At 36.8% G+C, this 26,242-nt stretch overlaps 1 protein-coding gene across 4 annotated transcripts in view; it reads left to right on the top strand.

Annotated features, from left to right (window-relative positions):
• The window catches only part of COG5 (component of oligomeric golgi complex 5), a 288,655-nt gene that overhangs the window by 218,741 nt on the left and 43,672 nt on the right, over nucleotides 1-26,242 (top strand). For all 4 annotated transcript variants that reach the window (XM_055590250.1, XM_055590249.1, XM_055590251.1 and 1 more), the window contains exons 13-14: nucleotides 5,988-6,149; nucleotides 8,101-8,200. In XM_055590250.1, coding sequence (XP_055446225.1) covers nucleotides 5,988-6,149; nucleotides 8,101-8,200 — 262 coding nt within the window. The remainder of the gene's footprint in view (nucleotides 1-5,987; nucleotides 6,150-8,100; nucleotides 8,201-26,242) is intronic.

Raw genomic sequence — 26,242 nt, 5'->3', positions numbered from 1 at the left:
AAGAGTCAAACATAAATTTGACCATGGTAGCTGAGCCAAAGGAAGGTTTTTTTGTCGTTTTTAATTATAGAGGGAAAACTGAGAGTGTTTATAGATAGAAGTAGCCAGTGGAGAGAGCAAGAGGTAATGAACAAGATCTTGAAAGAATCTGAGTATAATCAAGGCACAAATAACCAGGTTAACATTTTTCTTTTTTTTTTTTTTTTTAGCATTTTTCATCATTAAGTATTCATGCTGAATTTGAGAGCTGTTCTTGTTATGAAGAAAATAAAACAAGCATATTCCCTGATGGTCCAGTTGTTATGACTCAGTACTTTGACTGCTGGGGCCTGGCTATAATCCCTGGTTGGGGAACTAAGGTCCTACAACCACGCCCCTTCCACCCCCCCCACCACCCCCCACCAAAAAAAAGACAAGACAACATGATAGAGTGCCCTATATAAGGTGGTGAGGGACAGTCTCTATGAGAAGATAACTTTGACCCAAGACCTCAGTAAGAAATCAGCCATGAAAGATTTGGAGTAAGATTTCTGCAGGTAGAGAGAACAGCAGATGTAGAGTCTTTGAGAAAACTAAGATGGAAATGTTGAGGAATAGAAAGCTGGAACACAGTGAAAGGAGGGGGGGGGGGGGCTATGAAATTGGCTCAAAGAGGGAGGAAAGTGTAAGATCATGTAAGGCTTTATTCACTATGGTATGGGATTTGGAGTTTATTCAAAACAGTAGAAACCATTGCTTTTAAACAGAGGAATGATATGAACTGATAAACACTTTAAAATTAACACTAGGGCTTCTATATGGACAACTAGGGAAAGCATCACCACAGGGAAAGAGAAGTGGGAAATGGAAGCTGTTTTGTTTATCCGGACAAGAAATGACAATGACCTATAAAATAGGATGAGTGGATGAGGTGGTGAGAACTGGTCAGATTGCTTCTAGATATACTTGCTAGTAGATTGGATTTGAGAGGAAAAGAAGAATCAAGGATATGTATGGACAAGTTGGGAGAAGACCAAAGATTGGAAGCCATGGTCTCATCAAGTAGTGTTGAACAAAGGTTTTTCTTTTGAAACTCTTGAATCAAAGATACAAATAGAGATGTTATAGACTTTTTGAAAAGGTAGTTGACTGTGAATCAGGGCTAGAAATGCATATTTGAGAATCATCGCTATGCAGATCTTGAAAAATCATGGGTCTGGAGGAGATTCTATAGGGAAGATATATGTAAAGAGAAAAGGGAACTTTGGCCCAAGATATGCACTCCAGAATTTATAGCTTTCTTGGAGGATTGGCAGCCTGCAGGACTGAGACAGAAAGAAAAATGGTGAGATAGGAGGAAAACGCAAAGTTGTGTGGAACTCTTAAGGAAAGAGTTCATTAGTCAGAGGAGGAATGGTTAACTGTGTCACATGCTGTTGAAAAGCTGAAGAAGCTTAGGACTGAGAATTGACCTCTTGCTATAGCAAAATAAGGTGGTTCAAGGGCTAAGTGTGGAATGGTGGATATAGTGAAGTGAAGTCGCTCAGTCGTGTCCGACTCTTTGCGACCCCATGGACTGTAGCCTACCAGACTCCTCTGTCCATGGGATTTTCCAGGCAATAGTCCTGGAGTGGATTGCCATTTCCTTCTCCAGGGGATCTTCCCAACCCAGGGATCGAACCCGGGTCTCCCGCATTGTAGACAGACAGTTTACCATCTGAGCCAGTGGATACAAGAGCATTATTAGAATTGATGAAAGGCAGACTATGAGGAGATTGACTTCTGGGATGACAGCACTTCCCGCTCTGCTGACCCATCCCCAGTGAATCTGGTGAAAACTATTACAACAAAACCAAACAACTCAGTGCCTCTGGAAATGATTTTAAAAGCAAACAGCAAATGAAAAATCATCAATGCAAGAAAGTTTATGAAAATTTGGTAGAAAGAATTCCATAAGAGTCTGTGATACTAGAACCAAGACAGTTGTTTTCTCCCTTCCTCTTCCCAGTTCAGCAAGGCACAAGCTCCACTCCAAACTGTGGCAGCCAGGAACCAAGGGCTCCCTCTCCCACCATTCCCAGCCAGAGGGCTTTCTGCCTAGGAAGAACAGCACTGCAGCATTTCTCATGCTGCTGTCAGCTGCCAGTTAGCTGAAGCCAAGTGTCAGCCAAATGAGATCAATATGTGGGTGCTTCCTTATTGTGCACAATGCTCACGTGTTATGTATGTTATCACAATAAAAACAAAGCACATAAAATGAATTTTTTAAAGTATGCTCACACACAAATTTTTAATGAATGTTTATAGCAGTATTCATAGTTACCAAAAGATAGAAACAAGCCAGATGTCCATCAGCAGACAAATGGATAACCAAATGTTATATATCCACACAGTGGAATACTATTCAGCCATAAAAGGAATGAAGTACTAACACTTATTACAACATGCCTAAACTTTGAAAAAGTTATGCTAAGTGAAAAAGGCCAAATACAAATGCATATACTGTATGATCCTATCCATATGAAAGTCAAGAACAGCAGATCTCTAGAGATATAAAGCCTATATAAAGCCTATTGGTAGTTGCATAGGGCTGGGAACGGAGTGAGAAGGGGAAAGATTTTAAAGCTGAAGGGTATGAGGTTTCTTTTGAAGGTGATAAAAATGTTCTAGGTTTGAGCGTGGTGATGGTGGCACATACCCATGAATATACTGAAAACCATCAAATATATACTTTAAATGGTTGAATTGAATGTAAGTCTAGATAAAGCAGTTTTCTAAAAAAGAGAGACTAGGAAAGGAGGAGGTGGGTTCAATTTATCTGAGGTTTTGATATCAACAAAGGAATAAAGCTACTCTTTCTTTGGGATAAGAAGAAAATCAGATGTAGATGAAATTACAGAGGAAAAAGAAAAGCTGGTATCAAGTTGACAAAGATCATTGCAGTAGTTTTGGTCTTCGTGTAGAAACAAATGGTCTGCTATAGAGAGTGAAGGACTGCAAAGAAGGTTTTTAATACCTTGAGCTTCAAGTCTCTTGAAATTAAGGGGTTTGTATCAGGGTTCAATAGAAACAATTTCTTTTTTCTCTGGAATGCTTGGGCAGCTTAGCAGCAGGTACAGAGACCATCTAAATGAGATATTTCTTACAGCTTTGAAAGGAAGGTAAATTAGAAAAATCAGGATGCTCATGAGAGCACCTTGAAATGCTGGGCTGATGGAGGATGAGCAGAGCAAAGGATTTTACAGCACTGATCACAGTCAGGTCAAAAAGCAAGTTCTTTTGAGTAAAATCTAGCGTTTTTATTATTATACAAAACCCAGCATGTTTTGTTCCATCTGTTTGCTCTTAAACCTCATTTTGTACTGTTCTCCTGTCACTTAAGTGCTCTGCTCCTCTTGCTCTTTGGCAAACTCAGCCAGGTATAAGTCCTCTCTCAGGGCCTTTATAAGTCCCCTCTCAGGGCCTTTGCACTTCTTCTCTCCTCATAAAAGTGCCTACTCTGGAAATTGATGTAACTTGTTCCCTCCTTTTTCCTCATATCTTCCCAGGAAGCCTTGCCTTGCCTCACTCTATCTAAAGTTGGATAAAAACTGCTCTCTGGCTTCTTTGCTTCCTTCTTCTCTTAGAATTTATTACTCTTCTTTATATTCCACAATTAAGTCATTTAAAAGTTTTATTTCTTCTTTAAGAGGGCAGGAAATTTTTTTAGCTGACTTTATTGCTACATTCCTCACTTCCAGGAAGTACTTGGCAAATTGTACACATTAAAGAGAATTTGTAAGAGGGAAGGGGGTAGGGGCAAGTGGAGGTGTGGAAAGTTGTCTTCAAGCTTGGAGAGCTTAGAGGTGGAGCAGTTCAAAATGATGACTCAAAAAGTACACGTATAGTACAGGACAGGCTTCCCCGGGTGGCTCAGCAGTAAGGAATCCTCCTGCGATGCAGGAGACACAGGTTTGATCCCTGGGTCGGGATGATCCGCTGGAGAAGGGGAATGGCAGCCCACTCCAGTATTCTTGCCTGGAGAATCCTATGGACAGAGGAGCCTGGCAGGCTACAGTCCATAGGGTCGCAAAGAGTCGGGCACAACTGACGTGATTTAGCACGCATGCAAGCACAGGATAGGTTTTAGAAAAGCTGTCTGTTGTGACATAGTCACCGAGGATCCTACACCCCCCCATGCCTAGTTCTTCAGTTTTTCCAAAACTAACAGGGTGGAATAGGGTAGGGAGCAGGGGAAGCAGGCCACCTTGGGAGCAGGGCTAGGGTGAGGCTAGGCTTCTGCTGCCACCTGAGGCTGGACCCTGTCACATTGTTCTTCTGTCACATTCCTGTGTCAGTGGGTTGGTTTCCTGCAGCAACCACAGGCCTTGGCCTTGCTCTCCCTCTCAGCCAGCCTCTCAAACATAGAGCATAGAGCTGCTTCTCCTGTGCAGCTACTCACAGATCTGCTGCTGGCAGATAGCCATCTAGGCCCTGGCAACTTTGTTTCTGGAGTAAAACTGTAGGACCTTCTGGGTGAATCCTTGGAGAAGAGGAAGAATGTCAATACTTATAATTTAGTGCTGAAATTTCTGTGGAAGAAAGAAGGGCAGTAAAGGGCAGTAAATGATCAGAGCAGAAGTAGGGAAGATGTTTAAATACCTGGTGTGGACCTCAGGAGAGGATTGACTCAGACAGATTTAGGCACTAGTTCTTCCCTGTTCCTACGGGGCTCTTTCATCATCTATTATAAAAAGTATAGTTATCACTCCACCTGCACATTTCTTCACTGGGCTGTAAAGCAAATTTCATCTCTATCTTCATAGCACTTAACAAGGGCTGGTACATAGGATTCTCGGGAACTATGTGTTGACTGAAATACCTACATTGAATGAGAAAGTGTTGAGAGATAACCATGGAATTACGATGTAGGAGCCAAGAGCGTTGTGACCTCTAGGTCTTGTCATTTGACCAACAAGAGTGGAAGAGGAGAAAGCCAGGTTTCTGATACCAAAGGAGTAGGTCAGATGTTTTCAAGATGACCATTTAGGATGAATTTAGGGGGATTTGTTTTTTTTTGTTTTTTTAAGATAATGGAAAGGTAGGTAGAAGGATCATAATCAGGGGTGATGTGAGAAGACACAGTTAATTATATGGTTATAAACATTTGATAATTTCAGAGGTAAAATATAAGTTCCAATAATTGGACAACTAAATGAAAATCAACAAAAATAACTGAAAACATTGGAGGTCTGGGGGAGAAAGAAGTGTTTAGTAGGTTAAATTTTAGTTTGTGAAGAATGTTATAAAAATAAGAACTCCAGTTGGGAGATTTTTTTTGATTTTGTGGGACTTGTACAAACACTTTTTATTTTGTCCTCATTCTTATTAGTATCAGTTTTGGTATCAGAAGGGTGATAAAAACCTACATTTGTATACTTCCCTCTCAGACGCTGAGCTTATGAGAGTGCATCTATGTGTGAAAAGGGTTGAACTGGTGGGAGCCAGTTCAAGTCTTTGCAGACTTGCCTCTCTTGTATGTTGTGTAGAAACATACTAAGTGAAGACATGGCCCCATTAGAATTAATAAGATTTTACAGTGTTGCTCTTATAGTTTCAAGTGACAAACTTGCTACAGTAGGTACTGGGGCATATTATTTTACATTTATACCCAGGAATTATGTATAAATTAAAATGTTTAATTCTTAATAAGCATTTAATTATCAAATGTATATAAATATATGTATACATTTTTAAGCAAAATTTTTCTGTTGTCCATATAAAGTTACCTTCTATAGAGGAGATGTGTTTTTTATTTATTTTTATTTTTAATTGGAGGATAATTTACAATGTTGTGTTGGTCTCTGTCATACAACAATGTGAATCAGTCTCATATATATATATATATATCTCCCCTTTTCTTGAGTCTTATGGAGGATATATTTTTAAGAAAGGTATTTACAACCTAATACCATAGTATTTAGTCTTGTATAATTTAAGTTCATTTTTAATAAACTTTGTTCCCACAGTCCAGAAAAGGCTTTGAAAGACTCACTACAACCCTATGAGGCTGCATATCTATCAAAATCATTATCTCGACTCTTTGATCCTATCAACTTGGTTTTTCCTCCTGGTGGTCGTAATCCTCCTTCTGCTGATGAACTTGAAGGTATCATTAAAACTATAGCGAGGTATGTGTTTTTATATAATGGCATGCCATAAAATGCCCACCACATTTGTTAGTGATGTCCGATGCAGTACATTTTAAATTTATCTCTAGTTGTTCAAGTAATTAGTCCAGCAATTAAATCAAGAGTTTTGCAGTGAATGAGTGCACATGTCCTAAGTACTTGAGATTCCAATTAATAAAACCATTTAAATACAGTCTAAAAATAGTTATTTATAATTGTTCTTTATCTTGTCAAGGATGCAGAGTAAACCAACCTAATTCTTTATACCATAGTAAATTTCTGGTATTAAGTAGGACAGTAAATATAAAAATAATTTTACAGATTGAGAAGCTAAAACATGGAGAGTAATTTTTTTTTTTTAATCTTAAATCCAGAAAGTACTTCATGGTGTACAAGTATTATAATCCTGATTAGTCTACTCGTGTTTGCTATTTTAAGCTTTCTAAAGTTGAATGTGACAGCTTTTAAAACTCTTAAAAGGGAAGATATCCTAGCAGAGGTGCCACCTGAATGCTTGCAGACAATGTAGTTATACTGTTGTCTTTAGACATTTTATGGTCACCCAGGCGACCCAGTCTGCAGTTGAGACTCTCGGTTCCTGTCATAGTATACAAGTTGTCATAACAGTAGGTCTGTACATTTATAGGTGAACATTTTGTGAGTTAAAATAGTTGTTAGGCCATATAGGACCAGAGTATAGAAGTCTAAATTCTTTTAGATTACACATCAGATAATGATTCTGAGGCATGTGAGAGTAAGACTAGAAAGCCACAGGTATAATCTGCAGAACCATATACAGTAGTGTTGAAAGAGCCCAGAATCTTGATACTAATCTCTCCACAGTTACTTTGACTTTCAAAGGCCTGACTCTGGATTCTTAAACCCTGATTATGTCTCCATTATTTGTTTAGTATAGTAGTGATCAAACCAGTCATTAATTCAACTTGATCTCTGACCTGTTTATGGAAATATTAAAGAAGTAACTCCCTTTCCTCTGTGCAACTTGACCACACTGTGATCAGTTGTAAGGTGGGACTTGAAAAAGCATACTTATGCCACTGATCAATAGAATGTGAATACCAGGGTTAATTATGTCTTACTCACTGTTAATTATGTCTTACAGTGAGATTATGTCTCACTATTAAATGAAAGGGCATTTTTGATGCACAAAGTAAGCACTAATGTTAAAGTCTTTCGCTTTCTTCATAAAGGGAGTCTGGGAAATACCAACATTCTTTCTGCTACTTCAGAGACAGTAATTACTTTTCTTGCTTTCTACTTGTATATGCATTTTCATGCAGTTTTTAACTGCTGGTATACTTTACATGGTCTTTATAAATACTTTTTTTGGAGCAGTCAGCTGAAGTGTCCCAAATAATCCAGTGTAAAACATTGAAAATAAGCATGGCAAAGAAATACTTCAGGAATCAAGATTTTTAAAATTTCCAGTTAAATCCTTGTTGTGCTTTTGATATAAAAAAGCTACGCTATCAAAATAACATGAATTGGCATAATTTCTACAGAAACTTAGTATCTTGATATATCATGTAATTTATATTTTTAGCCTATGTCCTTCCAAGGTCATCATTTCCATTCAAGACCTGTCATTTCCTTGCAGATGTCTGTGATATGCAGTGTCTTTAATTGCACTTATCAGTATGAACAAGAGTGCTACTTGAAAAATCTGTACACAGTTTACTCTTCTTAATCACAGCCTGAACCCACACATGACATGCTTTTATTAATGAGAAACTGGTCATTAACCAAACCATCTCAGGGCACTTTTTCCTAATGCTGAATTTAGGAGGGAAAATGAAACAATCCAATCAATTCTTAGAGGCACCCAGGGAAATCTATAAAAAGAATCACCTTGTCGTTTAATGGGTTTAAGTTCATATACTTGTCTTTGTTGATAAACTGTATTGCTAAAGTCTGTTTTTGTTTTCTTCAGTGAACTAAACGTAGCTGCTGTTGATTCAAACCTCACATTAGCTGTGTCAAAAAATGTGGCAAAGACCATCCAGTTGTATGGGGTAAAATCAGAGCAGCTGGTAAGTGATAATCACTTCTGTAAACCTTGATTTTGTTTCAAATAACTAATTATACAATACTTGACTATAAATATTGAATTGACTGAATAGTAATTTACTGTAAAATTTTAAAGTGACATTTTGAAACTTTCTTATGAATTTAAATCAGAAAAAGTTTTAAATCTATTAAAAAACGGCCCTCCTATTATTGTTACACTTGCAGAATGCAGGCAAATTTTGTAAGACTTTTTAAGAAATCTGTGTGCCACTTTATGAGTTAAATTATGTATATTTTTAAGTATATTAATAATTATTTCAAATTGGTCAGATTTCCTCTCCTGTGGTCACTCACTCCAGGTATCATTTATGTACTGTTACCTAGTGTGAAATTAAGTTGAACCATTAGAAAATGATTAGAGGATGTTAAGTGCTTAAACTGTAAAAGAAAAATATTGATTTACTTTCTAAAGTTTCTAGACTGTGAAAGTTTAACTCCAAAATTACTCTATTTGAGACAGATGATTGCACATATTTAAAATAATAACTACATGACTGAATCATAATCTTAATTCTCTAAATTAATGTTTTAAATTAAATATTAACTAGTAGGTATGTATGCTAATTGAAATCCAACGAATAAGACTGTAGTATATCTTTAACTGTCATTGATTGAAGAATTTTAGAGAATGTGCCAAAATGTGATCTCTCTACTGTCATTGTAGGGATCGCCAACCATGGGTTTTTTGTGTGGCCTCCCTTACTGCTCCAACTGAAACATGGGAAAATGAAGTATAGTTGACCCTTGAACAGCTTGGGGGTTTGAGGCACCTACACTCCCTGCAATCAAAAAATCCACGTATAGTTTATAACAACATTTTCGTTGTTTCTCCTTATCATCCCTTCTACCTCAGTGGAGTCAACCAACTGTGGATTGTGTAGTATTTACTATTTACTAAAACTTAGTATTTACTAAGTACTGTAGTATTTACTATTGAACAAAATCTGCATGTCGATAGACCATTGCAATTCAAACCTGTGTTGTTCAGGGATTAACTGTAATCCAGTTTTATCTATATCCAAGTGGTTCAGTTGGTTCTGGTATAATTTTTAGAGTTGGTTGGTAAAAGATTGAACTGAAGGAATTTGCATAAAATGATCCTTGGTGGTAACAGTCATATCCTGAGGCTTCCTGCTTTCAGTTCCAGTGGGTGGCCCCATTGTGTTTGCATGTTAATATGATGCTGTCTTCTATTTAATTATTCTTGCAACCTTGACAGATTTTTTTTTAAGCATTTTACAAGCATTTTTTAAAACATTGTTTATTGAGAACTGGCCCCACAGAGACCATGGAAGCTCTTCATAGGTAATTAGATCATTAATTTCTCTCTCAGTCTTTGCTATAAAAGCTTTATTATGATGTTTATTACTTTAAAAAATATGGTTTATTATTATAAATGAAATTCAGTATTATATCCAATAGAATTCAATGTAATTACTAAAAGTGTCAGGAAAAAATAACCTCATGAGATGATCCCACCAGAAGATAACATAAGGAAGAGCCAATATATACATGGAAAATAGTTCACTTTTCCACATCAGGCAAGAGCAGTAGTAAATGGAACATGTGACTTCAGTTAAGTCAGTAATGACAAAAAGCTTTAACAAAATTAAAATAAATCAAAAACTTTTGATTGAGTTGATGTTCTTGGCCAGATTGTCTGTGATCCTAAGTTACTCAGGCCTACCATGCTAAAGTGCTAAATTAAGGGTAAGAGAAAGTCACTGAATTAAAATTTTTTAAGTTAATTTTTTCTGTTTTTTTAAGTAATTTTACTTTTCTACTTTCATTTTAGCTTTTAAAGAAAGCTTAAGTATTACTTAATAGTACAAAGAGGATCATTTGTTTTATTTTTTAAAAAATGTTATTGAGCATTGACAAGTAATGTTTTAATGTTCATCTCTGTAATTTTTTGGCTGTTAATAATATTATTTCTGCCACTCCTCTATGTGTTTATTTATTTCAGTATCAGTTCAGTCATTCAGTTGTGTCCGACTCTTTGCATTGCAACCCCATGAACTGCAGCACGCAAGGCTTCCCTGTCCATCACCAACTCCCAGAGCTTATTCAAACTCATGTCCATTGAGTCAGTGAATGCCATCCAACCATCTCATCCTCTGTCATCCCCTTCTGCTCCCACCTTCAATCATTCTCAGTATCGGGGTCTTTTCAAATGAGTCAGTTCTTCGCATCAGGTGGCCAAATTATTGGAGTTTCAGCTTCAGCATCAGTCCTTCCAATGAACACCCAGGACTGATTTCCTTTAGGATGGACTGATTGGATCTCCTTGCTGTCCAGGGACTCTCAAGAGTCTTCTCCAACACCACAGTTCAAAAGCATCAATTCTTTGGTGCTCAGCTTTCTTTATAGTCCAACTCTCTCATCCATACATGACTACTGAAAAAACCATAGCTTTCACTAGATGGACCTTGGTTGGCAAAGTAATGTCTCTGCTTTTTAATATGCTGTTTAGGTTGGTCATAGCTTTTCTTCCAAGGAGCAAGCATCTTTTAATTTCATGGCTGCAGTCACCATCTGCAGTGATTTTGTAGTCCCCCCAAAATAAAGTCTCTCACTGTTTCCCCATCTATTTGCCTGAAGTGATGGGACCAGATGCCATGATCTTAGTTTTCTGAATGTTGAGTTTTAAGCCAGCTCTTTTACTGGCTCAAGAAGCTCTTTATTTCTTCTTCACTTTCTGCCATAAGTGTGGTGTCATCTGCATGTTTGAGGTTATTAATATTTCTCCCAGCAATCTTATTTCCAGCTTGTGCTTCATCCAGCCCAGCATTTCAGTTAAGTAATTTATTTTTCTCAACCACTCACTCTATCCTTGAACTTGAGGACGTCCTTTGCATTCTTTCCACCCTCAGTAAAACAAAAGAAAGTCATCTTAACCAAGTGTGTGTTCTTAAACACAAGCCATCCTTCCCACTGTCCTGTCCACACTGAGCTGCTGTGCTCACTCTACAGATAATCTGTATTGCGTGGTCTGTGTCTTCTGTGTTTCTAATTTTGACAGGTTTTATTCTTTGATCTTGCCATATTTCTCTTTATAATTATTTTGCTGGAAACGTTTAGTGGAAAATAGACAAATATTAAATCTTTAGTGGGAGAAAAATTGAAACAGATTTTTAAGTAGAATATCTAGAAGTGGAAATGTTAACTTGAAATTTAGTATAACTAAGTCTATAAAGGGATAATTCTTTTTATAGATGAGATATTTAGGCCTCAAGTCCACAAGGTTGAAAGAGACAAAATTAAATCATTAATGGTTAAGTGGTGAGATAGATAAAGGAAAGCTAGAATTTTAATGACAATGTGTTTCCAAAAAGGGTGACTTGAAAATATAAAACTTCAAATGTAAAATGAACAGCTTTCCAGGATCCTAAGTTTATTTTCCTAAAGATTAGTTGTGGAAGTTTCTTGGCTATCACATCATTTTAGTATGCTTAACCATAGCCTTAATTCACAACAGGAGAAGGAATCATAAAATGATTTCTCAAGTTGGTCCTTTCTGTGGACCATCTTTATGGTTATCTAAACTCACTATGTGTATTTGGATATATTCCTCCATATGCCTAAAAAAGCTACATGTTGTTTCTTTTCAACCTTGTCTTTTGAATGTTTTAGGATATAATAGAATATATCACGTATGGATTATATGCATAGTACATGTATTTACTTATAATAATGCGAATTTTTTTTTTATCATTACACATGTGTTATTTTTTTTCTAAGTCTTCTTTTTTACTAATCACCAGAGTTATGTGTTATAAGAACCTAAAGTTCTGTAGGGACAATTTCTTACATCCTTTTTTCTGACTCTTAAATGGTACCAGAGAATTCATTTTTTACAGTTACAGTAGGGCCATAAAAATAACTGCCATTATTAAACATCTACAGTGTCTTGGATTGTGCCATTTATTTTATAACAACCCTTGAAAGTATCTATAGTGGCTTGAATTGTGCCATTTATTTTACAACAACCCTTGAAATGAAAGTATCTGCCACAGCAAAATGTGGAAATTGAGGCTGAGAAAGCTTTGTAGCCTGCCCACTATAGACTGCTAAAAAAACAGTGCCAGCTAGCAAGTCTTGAAACTAGCATTAGACTCACATTTGAGTCTGCTGCTGCTGCTGCTAAGTCGCTTCAGTCGTGTCTGACTCTGTGCGACCCCATAGACGGCAGCCCACCAGGCTTCCCCGTCCCTGGGATTCTCCAGGCAAGAACACTGGAGTGGGTTGCCATTTCCTTCTCCAATGCATGAAAGGGAAAAGTGAAAGTGAAGTCGCTCAGTCATGTCCGACTCTAGCGACCCCACGGACTGCAGCCTACCACGCTCCTCCATCCATGGGATTTTCCAGGCAAGAGTACTGTAGTGGGGTGCCATTGCCTTCTCCGCACATTTGAATCTAGACCAAGCTAAAACTCTCTTGTACCACAACACAAATATATCTTTCTTTTTTACTTAAGTAGTATTTTGTGATTTACTTATTCACTTTGCAATATAACATAGAGATCTGTATCTACTGTTTTAACATTGAGTTGGCCAAAATGTTCATTTTGGTTTTTCCCAAATGTTTGTTTGTTACATCGTGGGGAAAAACCCTGAATGGACCTTTTGGCCAAACCAATACATGTATAGTATGCTTATGTATCATAGTTTATTTCTTCATTCTTAATGGATAGTGTCTTAGGCCTTTTGGCCTGCTATAACAAAATGCCATAAACTGGGTGACTTATAGACAGCAGCAGTTTATTTCTCACAGTTTTGGAGGCTGGCAAGTCCAAGATCAAGGCACCAGCAGATTTGATATTTGATGAGAGCCCCTTCCTGATTCATAGATGCCTATCTTTTTTCTGTAAGCTTACAGGGTGGAAAGGGCAAAGGTGGCTTTCTCAAGCCTCTTTTATAAGGTCACTAATCCCATTCATGAGTGCTCTGCCTTCAAGTCCTTGTCACTTCTCAAAGTCGCTCAGTCGTGTCGGACTCTTTGCGACCCCATGGACTGTAGCCTACCACAGTCCTCTGTCCATGGGATTTTTCCAGGCAAGAGTACTGGAGTGGGTTGCCATTTGCTTCTCCAGAGGATCTTCCCAACCCAAGGATCGAACCCATGTCTCCTGCATTGTAGGCAGACGCTTTACCATCTGAGCCACCAGGGAAGTCCTCAAAGACTCCACCTCCTGGTAAATATCACCACCTTGGGCATTAGGTTTCAACATATGAATTGCCTGGGTGCTTAGTCAGTCAGCCATGACTCTTTGTGACACACCTCAGATGGACTTTAGCCCACCAAGCTCCTCTGTCCATGGAATTGTCCAGGCAAGAATACTGGAATGGCTTGCCATTTTCTACTCGAGGGATCTTCCTGACCCAGGGATCAAACCCACGTCTCCAGTATTGACAGGCGGATTCTTTATTGCTGCACCACCTGGGAAGCCCTTTAACATATGGGTGGGGAATTACAAGCATTCAGACTATAGCAGATATTTAGATAATGTAGTTATTTAATTTAGAAATAACAGGGATTTAGCCTTGAATTCTCATATGTGAGTTATAGGTCATGGGGTTTAGTTCCTTTCACATATATTTGATTTAGTATATGTCCTGTGAATATCAGCCTTTAAGGTGCTCTTTTGTGAAAATGAGATCAGTGTTTTAGATTATCTTCATTTAAAAATTCTTATTTGTCTTGACAGCAGTTCTGCAGTTATAATTAATTTATTATGCTAAGTAGAATTTTATGTTCCAAATATACACACACCTGTAGATGTTTATATTATAATATCTTATGATTGAGTTGAACAAATTGATTATTTAATGGTAATATAGTGATAATTTATATAGGTCTGAAGTGTAACCATTAGTAGAAAATGTCACTAGACCTTGCTATTACAAGTTTGAATCAATGATATGTTTAAAGGAAATTAGAATATTAATATACAAGGAATTTTTATGGCACCTTGATAATTTATAGACTTACAAGCTATTGTAATAACAAAATTATAGGCAAACATTCTTTTTAAAAGGTAAATTGTTAGGGCATTTTCCAATGATAACTATTATCTGATGGTTTTCAAAAATGACATATAGAATCTTAGTGTAAATGTCAAATGTTATAAAGTGTAAAAAAGTAGATTGGCATTTAATTAAGTTGCGACCATTTGAAACAGTAATAGGAATGACATTTAAGGGGAGGTTTCAACTTCAGTGCAGGTCAGTAGTTGTGTATGATGAGGTCAGTAGCTGTAGATGGCAGTAGGGTTTTTTAAAAGCTTTATAAATATATGCTTTATTCTTTGTATAGTTAACAACTTATTTGGAGACTTGACATTCTTATAATGAAAGAAAGCCTACATGATATAGAAGCATAGGAGTTTGACTCTTTTAGTTTTAAAAGGATGACATACCTGGGTACTGCTCCATATAGCCTTCATGTGGTAGTAGCCTGTTATTAACATTCAAGTAAAAGATTTTTTAAAATAGAAAATCACTTGGTTGAAAGAGTTTTCATATTATGTGCCAACAGGAAACATACCAGTAGATTCTCTTGGACCAAATACAGTTTAGCTGTGATACAAATACACTGATCCCTTTGGGCTTCTTACTCATTTGATTCTTTAGACAGCTTTCTGTTCTTTTCTACCTCTGTTCTTACGTTGGACTTCTTTTCTTTAAGATAACTTTCTGACCTGCTTCCCAGACTTGTAAGACCTTGATTTTCTGGGGCTGTGGCAGATCAGTAGAAAATGGTCAACTTGTCTAAGATTCAGTTGGCCATGGTGAAGACAGAGACAAATATCAAGTAATGGTTATTGTAATTAGGAAATATTTTCAGGAGAAAGTAAGCAACTCAGTTGTCACTTAAAGTCTGAAAGTCTTCATTATCTGTTGCCACAAAAGTGCTGTATGATAGACAGCCACAAAATCTGAGTGGCATGCAGGAAGCATTTACTGTTCATATGTCCCGGGACCAGTGAGGGGCAGCTAGATGGCTTTGCCAGTTTTGGCTGGGTTTACTCCAGAGCAGGCTGGCTACTGATCAGGCTGGCTTAACCATAGTTAATCCTCTGTTCTTCACATCTCTGATCCTGGAGCAGGCTTTTCTGAGCTTGATCTCATGGTGAATGAAGGCAGAGGTACAAGAAAGAAAGGAGCCCCAGAAGTCTGGCTCACCAAAGCAACCCAACCAAGGTGCAGATTCAGCACAGGATGTAGATGGAGAAAGAGATGAAGGATTGGGGCCAGTTATGCCATCTGTCACAAAGTGAGAGTGGGAACGTGGCAAGAAAAAGACAGTTCATTAACTTTTCTTTTTTAATCACCAATTGCCTAATCTCCCTAGTTGAATCCTAGTAATGTGTATTACATTTTTAAGATACCATGTATGTATGTATTGGGATATAATTGACACATAACATTATGTTATTTTAAGGAGAAGGATGTAATTTTTTTTTCTTGTGATGGGAACTTTCAAGATTTACTCTCTTAGCAACAAAAAACCCGCCACATTCAGGTATGACCTAAATCAAATCCCTTACGATTATACAGTGGAAGTGACAAATAGATTCAAGGGATTAGATCTGATAGAGTGCCTGAAGAACTATGGATGGAGGTTCATGACATTGTACAGGAGGGTAGTGATCAAGACCATCCCCAAGAAAAAGAAATAGAAAAAGGCAAAGTGATTGTCTGAGGAGGCCTTACAAATAGCTGAGAAAAGAAGACGAGCTAAAGGCAAAGGAGAAAAGGAAAGATATACCCATTTGAATGCAGAGTTCCAAGAATAGCAAGGACAGATAAGAAAGCCTTCCTCAGGGATCAGTGCAAAGAAATAGAGGAGAACAACAGAATGGGAAAGACTAGAAATCTCTTCAAGAAAGTTAGAGATACCAAGGGAACATTTCATGCAAAGATGGTCACAGTAAAGGACAGAAATGGCATGGACCTAACAGAAGCAGAAGAAATTAAGAAGAGGTGGCAAGAATACACCGAAGAATTATACAAAAAAGATCTTCATGAATCAGATAACCATGATGGTGTGATCACTCACCTAAGAGCCAGACATCCTGGAATGCAAAGTCAAGTGGGCCTTAGAAAGCATCACTACAAACAAAGCTAGTGGAGGTGATGGAATTCCAGTTGAGCTATTTCAAATCCTGAAAGATGATGCTGTGAAAGTGCTGCACCCAGTATGCCCGCAAATCTGGAAAACTCAGCAGTGGCCACAGGACCAGAAAAGGTCAGTTTTCATTCCAATTCCAAAGAAAGGCAATGCCAAAGAATGCTCAAACTACCACACAATTGCACTCATCTCACACGGTAGCAAAGTAATGCTCAAAATTCTCCAAGCCAGGCTTCAATAGTACGTGAGCTGTGAACTTCCAGATATTCAAGCTGGATTTAGAAGATCCAGAGGAATCAGAGATCAAATTGCCAACATCCATTGGATCATTGAAAAAGCAATAGTTCCAGAAAAACATCTACTTCTGTTTTATTGATATGCCAAAGCCTTTGACTGTGTGGATCACAACAAACTGTGGAAAATTCTTCAAGAGATGGGAATACCAGACCACCTGATCTGCCTCCTAAGAAATCTGTTTGCAGGTCAAGAAGCAACAGTTAGAACTGGAGATGGAGAAAAGACTGGTTCCAAATTGGGAAAGGAGTACCTCAAAGCTGTATATTGTCACCCTGCTTGTTTAACTTTTATGCAGAGTACATCATGCGAAATACTGGACTGGATGAATCACAAGCTGGAAATAAGACTGCTGGGAGAAATATCAATAACCTCAGATATGCATATGACACCACCCTTAGGGCAGAGAGCAAAGAACTAAAGAGCCTCTTGATGAAAGTGGAAGAGGAGAGTGAAAGAGTTGGCTTAAAACTCAACATTCAGAAAACTAAGATCATGGCATCTGGTCCCATCACTTCATGGGAAATAGATGGGGAAACAGTGGAAACAGTGAGAGACTTTATTTTTGGGGGCTCCAAAATCACTGCAGATGGTGAGTGCAGCCATGAAGTTAAAAGACACTTGGCTCCTTGGAAGAAAAGCTATGACCAACCTAGACAGTGTGTTAAAAAGCAGAGACATTACTTTGCCGACCAAGGTCCATCTAGTGAAAGCTGTAGTTTTTCCAGTAGTCATGTATGGATGTGAGAGTTGGACTATAAAGGAAGCTGAGCACCAAAGAATTGATGCTTTCGAACTGTGGTGTTGGAAAAGACTCTTGAGAGTCCCTTGGACTGCAAGGAGATCCAACCAGTCCATCCTAAAGGAAACCAGTCCTGAATATTCATTGGAAGGACTGATGCTGAAGCTAAAACTCCAATAATTTGGTCACCTGGTGCAAAGAACTGACTCATTTGCAAAGACCCTGATGCTGGGAAAGACTGAAGGTGGAAGGAGAAGGGGACGACAGGATGAGATGGTTGGATGACATCACTGACTCAATGGACTTGAGTCTGAGTAAACTTTGGGAGTTAGTGATGGACAGGGAAGGCTGGTGTGCTCCAGTCCATGGGGTTGCAAAGAGTCGGACAGGACTGAGCGACTAAACTGAACTAATACAATCCAGTTTTGTTAGCTGTGGTCTCCCTAGTGTACATTAGATCCCTAGACTTACTTATTTTATAACTGGAAGTTTTTACATTTACCACATCCCTTACACCTCATCTCTAGCAACCACCAGTCTGTTCTTTGTATCTGTGAATTTGTTTTGTTTTGTTTTTTGATTCTACATTTAAGTGAATTCATGCAATATTTGTTTTTCTCTACCTGACTTATTTTACTCAGCATAATGCCCTCAAAGTCCATCCATGTTGTCATATATGTTAGGATTTCCTCCTTTTTTTGTGGTTGAATGATATTCCATTATATGTACGCACCGCATTTCCTTTATCCATTCATTTGTCCATGGACCCTTACGTGGCTTCCATGTCTTGGAAATAATGTGTAAATAATTAGTGTAAATAATGCTGCAGTGAACACTGTGGTGCATATGTCTTTCCAGATAGTGATTGCATTTTCTTCAGATTGCTGAATCATACAGTAGTTCTGTTGTGTATTGTTTTCCCTCTGAGTGAGAGGGAAGCCCTGTAATGTTTGAACACTGAAGGAGGAAATCTAACTCTAAAGGAAGGTTTGAAATGCAAGAAGGAGTAGTAAGCACACTTGGTAAATATATAGGTAAATTTAAGCCTTAGTTGCATAAAATGAGAAACAATAGTGATTAATTCGGAACATGGAAACAAAACCCCTAAAATACAAATTCACTTTAAAGTTTATAGTGATGAAAAGATAATGAGTTTGAAAGCATTCTAAAATGCTTGTGTTATTCAGGAGGACTATAAAGCTATAGATACTTTGACCTAAGTTGAGCATGAATTTTAACAGTTTAATTATGGCCACTGAAAAAGTAGAAATAGAATGTGTATCTTCAGAGATAATTGATGGAAAAAATGGATATAAAGACAAGTACCAGTTCAGTAAATGCTGAAAAGTAAACAGAATAAAAAGCAAAAAGTCATATGAAAGTTCATAGTAAGATGAATTCTAACTGTATCATTGATCACAGTAAATGTAATTACCTCAGTCAGGTAATTAAACTTTTTTTTCTGGTTTGACATTATAAACACTGCTATTAAGATTAATATTCAGAGAGAGCCTCATTAGCTTGGAGCTCAGTAATACAATTTTTTTACTATTAAGACTTCGGTTAAATTGAAAGTTATCTGTAGACCATATAAAGAATTTCTTGCTATGAAAATTAATAATGCATAAAAGATTATAGGTTTAATTACATTAGACTTTATATCTCTCAAAAACTGTGAAAGTATTAGTCTATAATATACAAATAAATAAACAACTAATTATTTTTAAAAATCATATTGACTAGCTTAGGTCTTAATAGTTGGATGCTGAAATTTTAGTTTTTCTATATCTCTGAGGGTAATACATTTTATTAGAAATTCTATGGTTTGAATTTCAGTCTGTACTAAACCTAAACTACTGTAAATCAAAGAGATCTTATTCTCTATATATTCAAAGAGGTTTTCTGTCAATTAATAAATTAGTCTTAGTATTTATTATTGGAAAATGGAAAAAGCTCAGTATAACTGACAGTAAACCATTTTCTCTTCTTCAAAGAATTAAAAATATAAAGACTTATAACTATAAATTTAATTAACAAAGCCAGTGCTTTAGGAGCCAGTGATTGGGCATGGGTAGGCGGAAACTCCATCTGTTGTTCAAAAGCATAAGGTTCTTTGAAGAAAAATAAAGTAAAAGTTTCAAGTGATCCATTCCTAGCAAATTGTATTTGTCTTCCCTACCCGCTGTAGTTACCAAATCCCATGTGCTGGGTGGAGGTTTTGACTTAAAGGACAGGAGCATGGGAGCAGATCTAGAGGAGGTTGATGAGAAAGGTAGATTGGTAAAAGGGTCTTAAAGTAATCCAGGGTGTCTGAGCAATGCAGCTATGAATTACAAAGCTATGGTTGATTCCTGTGTGCTGGTTTTACTCATCTATAAACAAGATTTGACTTCCAGCTTTTTAGTTTTATGTTAACTGTCCAAAAGGGAACCCATCTCAAGTTGTCATTTCTTGACTATCAGATCTGTGTGACGTTCTAGTCTGATGTCACGATGTAACATTACCATTGAATCTATTCTGTAGTTGAATGGACTTGTCCTTATTTTTAACTAAACAGATGTATAATAACAACTGGTTTTTTTTAATCAAGTAGTCAAATATTTGAGAAATTCAGTAGTCTGAAATATAAGAACCAGAAAAGAACTAAAACCATCCTCTGAACTTCTAGAATTGATGTCACAGTGTTCATGCACTGAAGTTTAAACTTACTTCATGGAGAAGTCTCCCAGTTTGCATGTAGTCTGTCCTCTTGCTTCCCAATTTAAAGCAAGTTAGACCAAGAGGAGGGGAGAGAGGATCAAAAAGAGGAAACTTAAATCTTAAGAGTAAGAGAAGGATTTGTTAAATCATTAAATTAAAAGGAGAAAGAAACACAAACTCTCAGAAGATGTAATAGCCTAAAGCTGTTAATGAGTGAAGAGGCAAGCAGCCATATAGACACTATGAAGATCTGATAGAATCACTTTTAAAACAAAGATGGGTAATAGCATAGAAATAACAGTCACTAGTGAACATACAGAAAGGGGAAGTAGAATTTGCCTTTTTAAGGTATATGCTCCCATCTTATTTATGAAACCAGAAAGTGTTGATGGACAGTGTAGCAAGATTTTCATGAAAATATTTTCTGATAGTTTTAACACCTAAGAAAATTAATTTTATTCATCAAACAAGTTCAGTTAGGTTGACATGCCGGGAAAATGAAGAATTGCTATGTAAACCTGTGGGTTTGTCCTTTGCTGTATACATTACAGAAACATGTCCTATCTCTGAATTTCAAATACAGTACAATTTCTAATATATTAAAAACTATGTAGTATTAGGGATATTAAATAATTTAATTGTGAATGTGCATCTGTGTATAGATTTTTAATAAGATAATTGGCATGTTATAATAAGCTTAGTGATATTTAATTATGATTCTTTTTTGCTCTAAACCAGGTAATTATAATGAAAGCATTTGATAAGTATAAATAAAAATTAGTTATTTTAATCTGCGTCACAGATAAGTAGATCAAATGAGATTATCTTTCCCAAAAACCTTCTGGGGAAGTAAACAGTAACCAAAGCAGTTTATTTTCTCATATTATATTAAATCTTTCAGGAATGGAATTGTACATCTTTCGTTTTTACAATGAAGGAAATTGTTTGACAATTTTGAAGTGTGTTCTGTAAATTAAGCTTTTAGATACTCTATGAAATTCCATAGTGCCTTTTACTAGTATATGGTAACCTTACACATTATATAATCCCTCATACTACTGTTTAACATTTTTGCTTTATTTCTTTCCAGTTGTGTGTGTGTGTGTGTGTGTGTGTGTGAGAGAGAGAGCAAACTGCTACACAGACAAATCTTTGTTTTTGTTTGTTTTATACAGTTAACACTATAATGTAAGCATCTTCCATTGTTATTTTTTCCAGCTTGTGAACTACCTGATATACTCAACTATTCTCTTGTTCTTAGACATGTAGGGCTTTCTAGTTTCTCTGTTTTATAAATAACATCATCCTTTTGCATATAGCTTTATTATTTTCTTAGGATGCATTTCTAATAGTGGGCTATGAAGGGGCACAGCAGTTTTGAGACTCTTGGAATATATTGCTCATCAGCATCTCTTGACCTCAAAAGTATTTAAATGAACCATAGGATACACTTAGACTTACATTTCCATATGTCCAGAAAAACTGATATGACGTCACTCTGGGATTACAGATAGATTTCATCTCCTGTGTGTAAGAGATCTATAGTGACTGGCTGGAACATTGTGTTACAAGGCTGTAACAGGACCACAGTTAATTGCTGATGTCTTCTCTGTGTGGGATTGGGGAGTGGCAATCTGAGAGCTAGATATTTGCCCTTTATACACTCCATTTTTTTTGTTGTTAAAAATAACAGTGGTAATAATACTTTGCCTTTTGTGAGTTTTTTTTTTCCTTTAAAAAAAAAAAATTTATTGGGATAAGGCCTGGCGTGCTGTGATTCATGGGGTCGCAAAGAGTCGGACACGACTGAGCGACTGATCTGATCTGATCTGATAGTTTTTGTGTTTGTTTCAGGTGTACAGCAAAGTAAATCAGTTTTGCTTATATACCAGTATTCATTCTTTTAAGATTCTTTTCCTTACAATTCATTACAGAACATCAAGTAGAGCTCCTTTTGCTATACAGTAGCTGTTTATTAGTTGTCTAATTTATATGTAGTAGTGTTTCTGTGTCAATCCCAGTCTCCCACTTTATCCCTCCTCCGTTTTCTTCTTAGTAACTATAAGTTTGTTTTCTACCTCTGTGACTGTGTTTCTGTTTTGTAGTTTTGTACCCTTTTTATGGATTCCACATAAGCAATAGCATATGATATTTGTCTTTTTGTGTGTAATTAAAAAATTTTTTTTGTGCTGTGAACTATAAAATTGGATAAAAAGCAAATTCGAGAGAATTTGAGAATTTGTTTTAATATAAATTTCACATTAAATTTTAAATTCGGCAATTGTAATCCAAGTATATTCACCATTTCAGAAAAACTAATGTAAATGTAACTATAACTGAAGGTTCATCAGAACTTGTTTCAAGTTTTTGTTAAGAATATCTGATTTAATATAAAAATGTTTTGACTTTTTTTCACTCAGGAACCATTGTAGATTAGTATACATTTTGCATTGTTCTAAGTCTGTGAAATTGTAATACATATTTTCCTCATTTGTTTTACATGTGATTGCAAAGAAATATTTAAAATTATTATGACCAAATCCACATTTAAAAAAAAAGTTATCCTGAACCTTTGACATATCCTTAGCAGTAATAGAAATTACAGATGAAAAGAACACTAGAACAATAGAATATCTGGAAAGTAACTTAACTGTATGAAATTCATAACTAATCTGTAATATATTTTCTTGTTCTTTTTAGACATTCTTCTAAGTCACCAATGTTATAATTCCCCAAAAGAGTACATTATCTGAAAGAAATTTAAAGCTCTCCTCCAACTCATCTCTTGAATTGTCAGTTTTCTTTCTTTTACTTATAGCCCTCAACTGTGATTGATCATAGGGCAGTCTTGGGATCATTTCACCTACAAGTTAAAAATTATATAAAAATATTCTTCCTGTTAACATAACTTATCATTGTTTCAGCACTTCCATCTCAGTTGTTTCTCACATATTGAATTCACACAAAGTTCCTAGTGAGCATATTACAGAATTTCTGAAAAATATTTTCTTCAGATAGTTAAAAAGAAATAATACATCTTATCATTAGCACATAAGAATCATTTTATTTATTAAGAATTCCTTTAGCCTTTGAATTCCCTTTCTTTCCATGTGTGTGTATGCAATTTTTAAAACTCAGATGCTGCTCTTTTGCTGTCTTGCATCTTTTCAGGCTGTATTAAATAGTGTAACTTAATGCACTGGTATGTACATTTCTCATAGTTTAGAATATTGACTCTTTTACTGTTTTTACCTTTCCAGTTCCCTAATTCCTAACTCTTCACAGCCAAAACGGTGTTTTTGCACCTCCATACGATTTTATTCACCTCAAATAAGGTGGACTTTGAAAAAGCAACAGTGAAAAACCATTACTCTGACCCTTCAGTTGTTCAACAGATACCTAACAAGCATCTTCTACATGCTGAGCATCTATGTGAATTCCTGAAAAGTGAGTTTTAAGGAGATTACCTGAAGGAAATAGTTTGAAACAATGAAAGTTAAAAGGGTTTAAGATGAGTGGGGGCTTAAGATGAGTGGAGGCTTCTGAAGAGAATGCCTACTTTGTACAAGATACTTTGTTACCACAACCAAAAAGGAGCCAGAATAATTCAGTCTGTACCTCCAGACAGTTTCATTGGCTTTTGGTTCTGATTCCTCAGTCCTAGTGTGTGCCTGTGGTCCCTTGCCAGTACTGAGATAGGTAGAGCTTGGAGGAGTGGATTGTGGAGGAAAAGACTAAGCAAAGGAGAGGTGAGAAGGAAGTGAGAACAGGACAGAATTATCTGGAGATAAAAATGGTAATGCCTTACATTGCTAAGACACTTTACAGTTTACAAAGCATACTTTGATGTTGACTAGATTGTTACAATCTTCATGTTACAATGAAGAATTGAAGCCATATGTTGAGCTAGCAAGTAGTGGAAATACATCTAGATGCCTTAAGTCTTGTTGTTATGTAGTTGCTAACTCCTGTCCAACTCTGCAGCCCCATGGACTGTAGCCCACCAGGCTCCTCTGTCCCTCCTCTGTCCATGGGATCTCTGTCCATGGATCTCAAGAATACTCCAGTATTCTTGCCATTTCCTTCTCCAAGGGATCTTCCTGACCCAGGAGTTGAACCTGACCTTGCATCTCCAGCATTGCAGGGGGATTCTTTACCAATGAGCCACCTTCCTAAGTCTGCTGCTGCTGCTGCTAAGTCACTTCAGTCGTGTCCGATTCTATGCGACCCCATAGACGGCAGCCCACCAGGCTCCTCCGTCCCTGGGATTCTCCAGGCAAGAATACTGGAATGGGTTGCCATTTCCTTCTCCAATGCATAAAAGTGAAAGTGAAGTCGCTCAGTCGTGTCCAACTCCTAGGGACCCCATGGACTACAGCCCACCAGGCTCCTCCATCCATGGGATTTTCCAGGCAAGAGTACTGGAGTGGGTTGCCATTGCCTTCTCCAAAGTCTAGTGTTCATTTTATTGCAAACATTTTAGAAACAGTAAGAGAAAGTGTAAAATAAAATCAGGTAAATTCATATAGTGGAATAGGACATAGCAATAGATAGGGACAAAAATGGATGAAAACCAGTAATACTATGCTGAAAGAAGCTTTATACTTATATACACAAAAACTTTATATAAAGATATAGAATAGACAAAACTGATCAATGAGATGAAGTCATTGGTAACAAATATAATGATGCCTATAAGTTGTTTTGAGATGCATCAAATATATAAAATGCATAGAGACATGAATAAGACAATCAAGTTTATAAAATGCTATTATAGAATCTAATTAGTATATTGGTGTTCATTGTACAAGTCTTTAAGTGTTCATAATAAAATGTTAGAAAAAAGTTGTTCATTACTTTTGGTGGTTTTGAAAATAATATGTGTTAGTAAAAATAAAATTTTTCACCAAGAAGAATACACAGGAGGTAGCAGGAACTGGTAAAAGACTGGCTGATATGTGAAATATATCTTTGGAACTCATTAAAGGTATCCTTCCATATTATCTGTGAATGTAGCCCCACTTAAAAGTTAAGACTTACCAAACCAGAAGAGTGGTGTTGAGTGGAAATTGGGATGAAAGACCCTCCTGGAATGATGTGGTTAGTGTTACACAAAATAATTTATTAAAACTAATGACACTCTGTCTACATTACATTATATAAATTTTACCTTAAAAGTAAAAAGAAACCTGAAAGTAAATATTGAATGCCAATTAATTATGTACATGCATAAAGTGTTTAGGGGTGAAGTATACTGATGTCTAAAAAAAGGAGTTGAGGATAGATGATAGGCATGTGATATAAAGGACTTCCCAGGTGGCACTAGTGGTAAAGAAAAGTGAAAGTGAAGTCACTCAGTCGTGTCCAGCTCTTTGCGACCCCATGGACTTGTAGCCTACCTGGCTCCTCCGTCCATGGGATTTTCAGGGCAAGAGTACTGAAGTCGGTTGCCATTTCCTTCTCCAGGGGATCTTCCCAACCCAGGGATCAAACCCGGGTGTCCTGAGTTGTAGGCAGACACTTTAACCGTCTGAGCCACCAGGGAAGTGGTAAAGAACCTGCCTTCCAATGCCTGAGACATGGATTCAGTTCCTGGGTTTGGAAGATCCCCTGAAGGAGGGCACAGCAATCCACTCCAGTATTCTTGCCTGGAGAATCCCACAGACAGAGGAGCTTGGTGGGCTACTGTCCATAGGGTTGCCAAAAATCAGACACAACTGAAATGATTTAGCTCGCACACATGTGATATAAAACAAATTGTAGAATGTTAATTGTGAAGTCTAGTTTATCAGTATATGGGAATTTACTATATAGTTCTTATAACCTGATGGAGCAGAAGACAAGGACCTAAGTAAGAGTCCAGGGTATTCAAATAATCATTTTTTAAAAAATATTGAATTAATTAAGAGTTATTGTAGCAGTAAGTAGCAACGAACACACCCAGGGCCCAGATCTTGGTCTCTAATACCACTTCTCACTAAAAGAAACCAGAATTTCTTGAAAACATGGCAGATTACAGATAGAAGAATTGTATCATTGTGAGTTTAAGAAATTGATGACTGAACTGAGCTTTTATAATAGAATATTACTATGCTTAAGAAATAAAAATTCTTAGGGACAAAGGGCCATAATGTAT

Source organism: Bubalus kerabau, chromosome 8 (genome assembly GCF_029407905.1).
Source record: "Bubalus kerabau isolate K-KA32 ecotype Philippines breed swamp buffalo chromosome 8, PCC_UOA_SB_1v2, whole genome shotgun sequence".
In the NCBI taxonomy this organism is placed as follows: Eukaryota; Metazoa; Chordata; class Mammalia; order Artiodactyla; family Bovidae; genus Bubalus; species Bubalus kerabau.
This window is presented reverse-complemented; position numbering and strand designations above follow the sequence as displayed.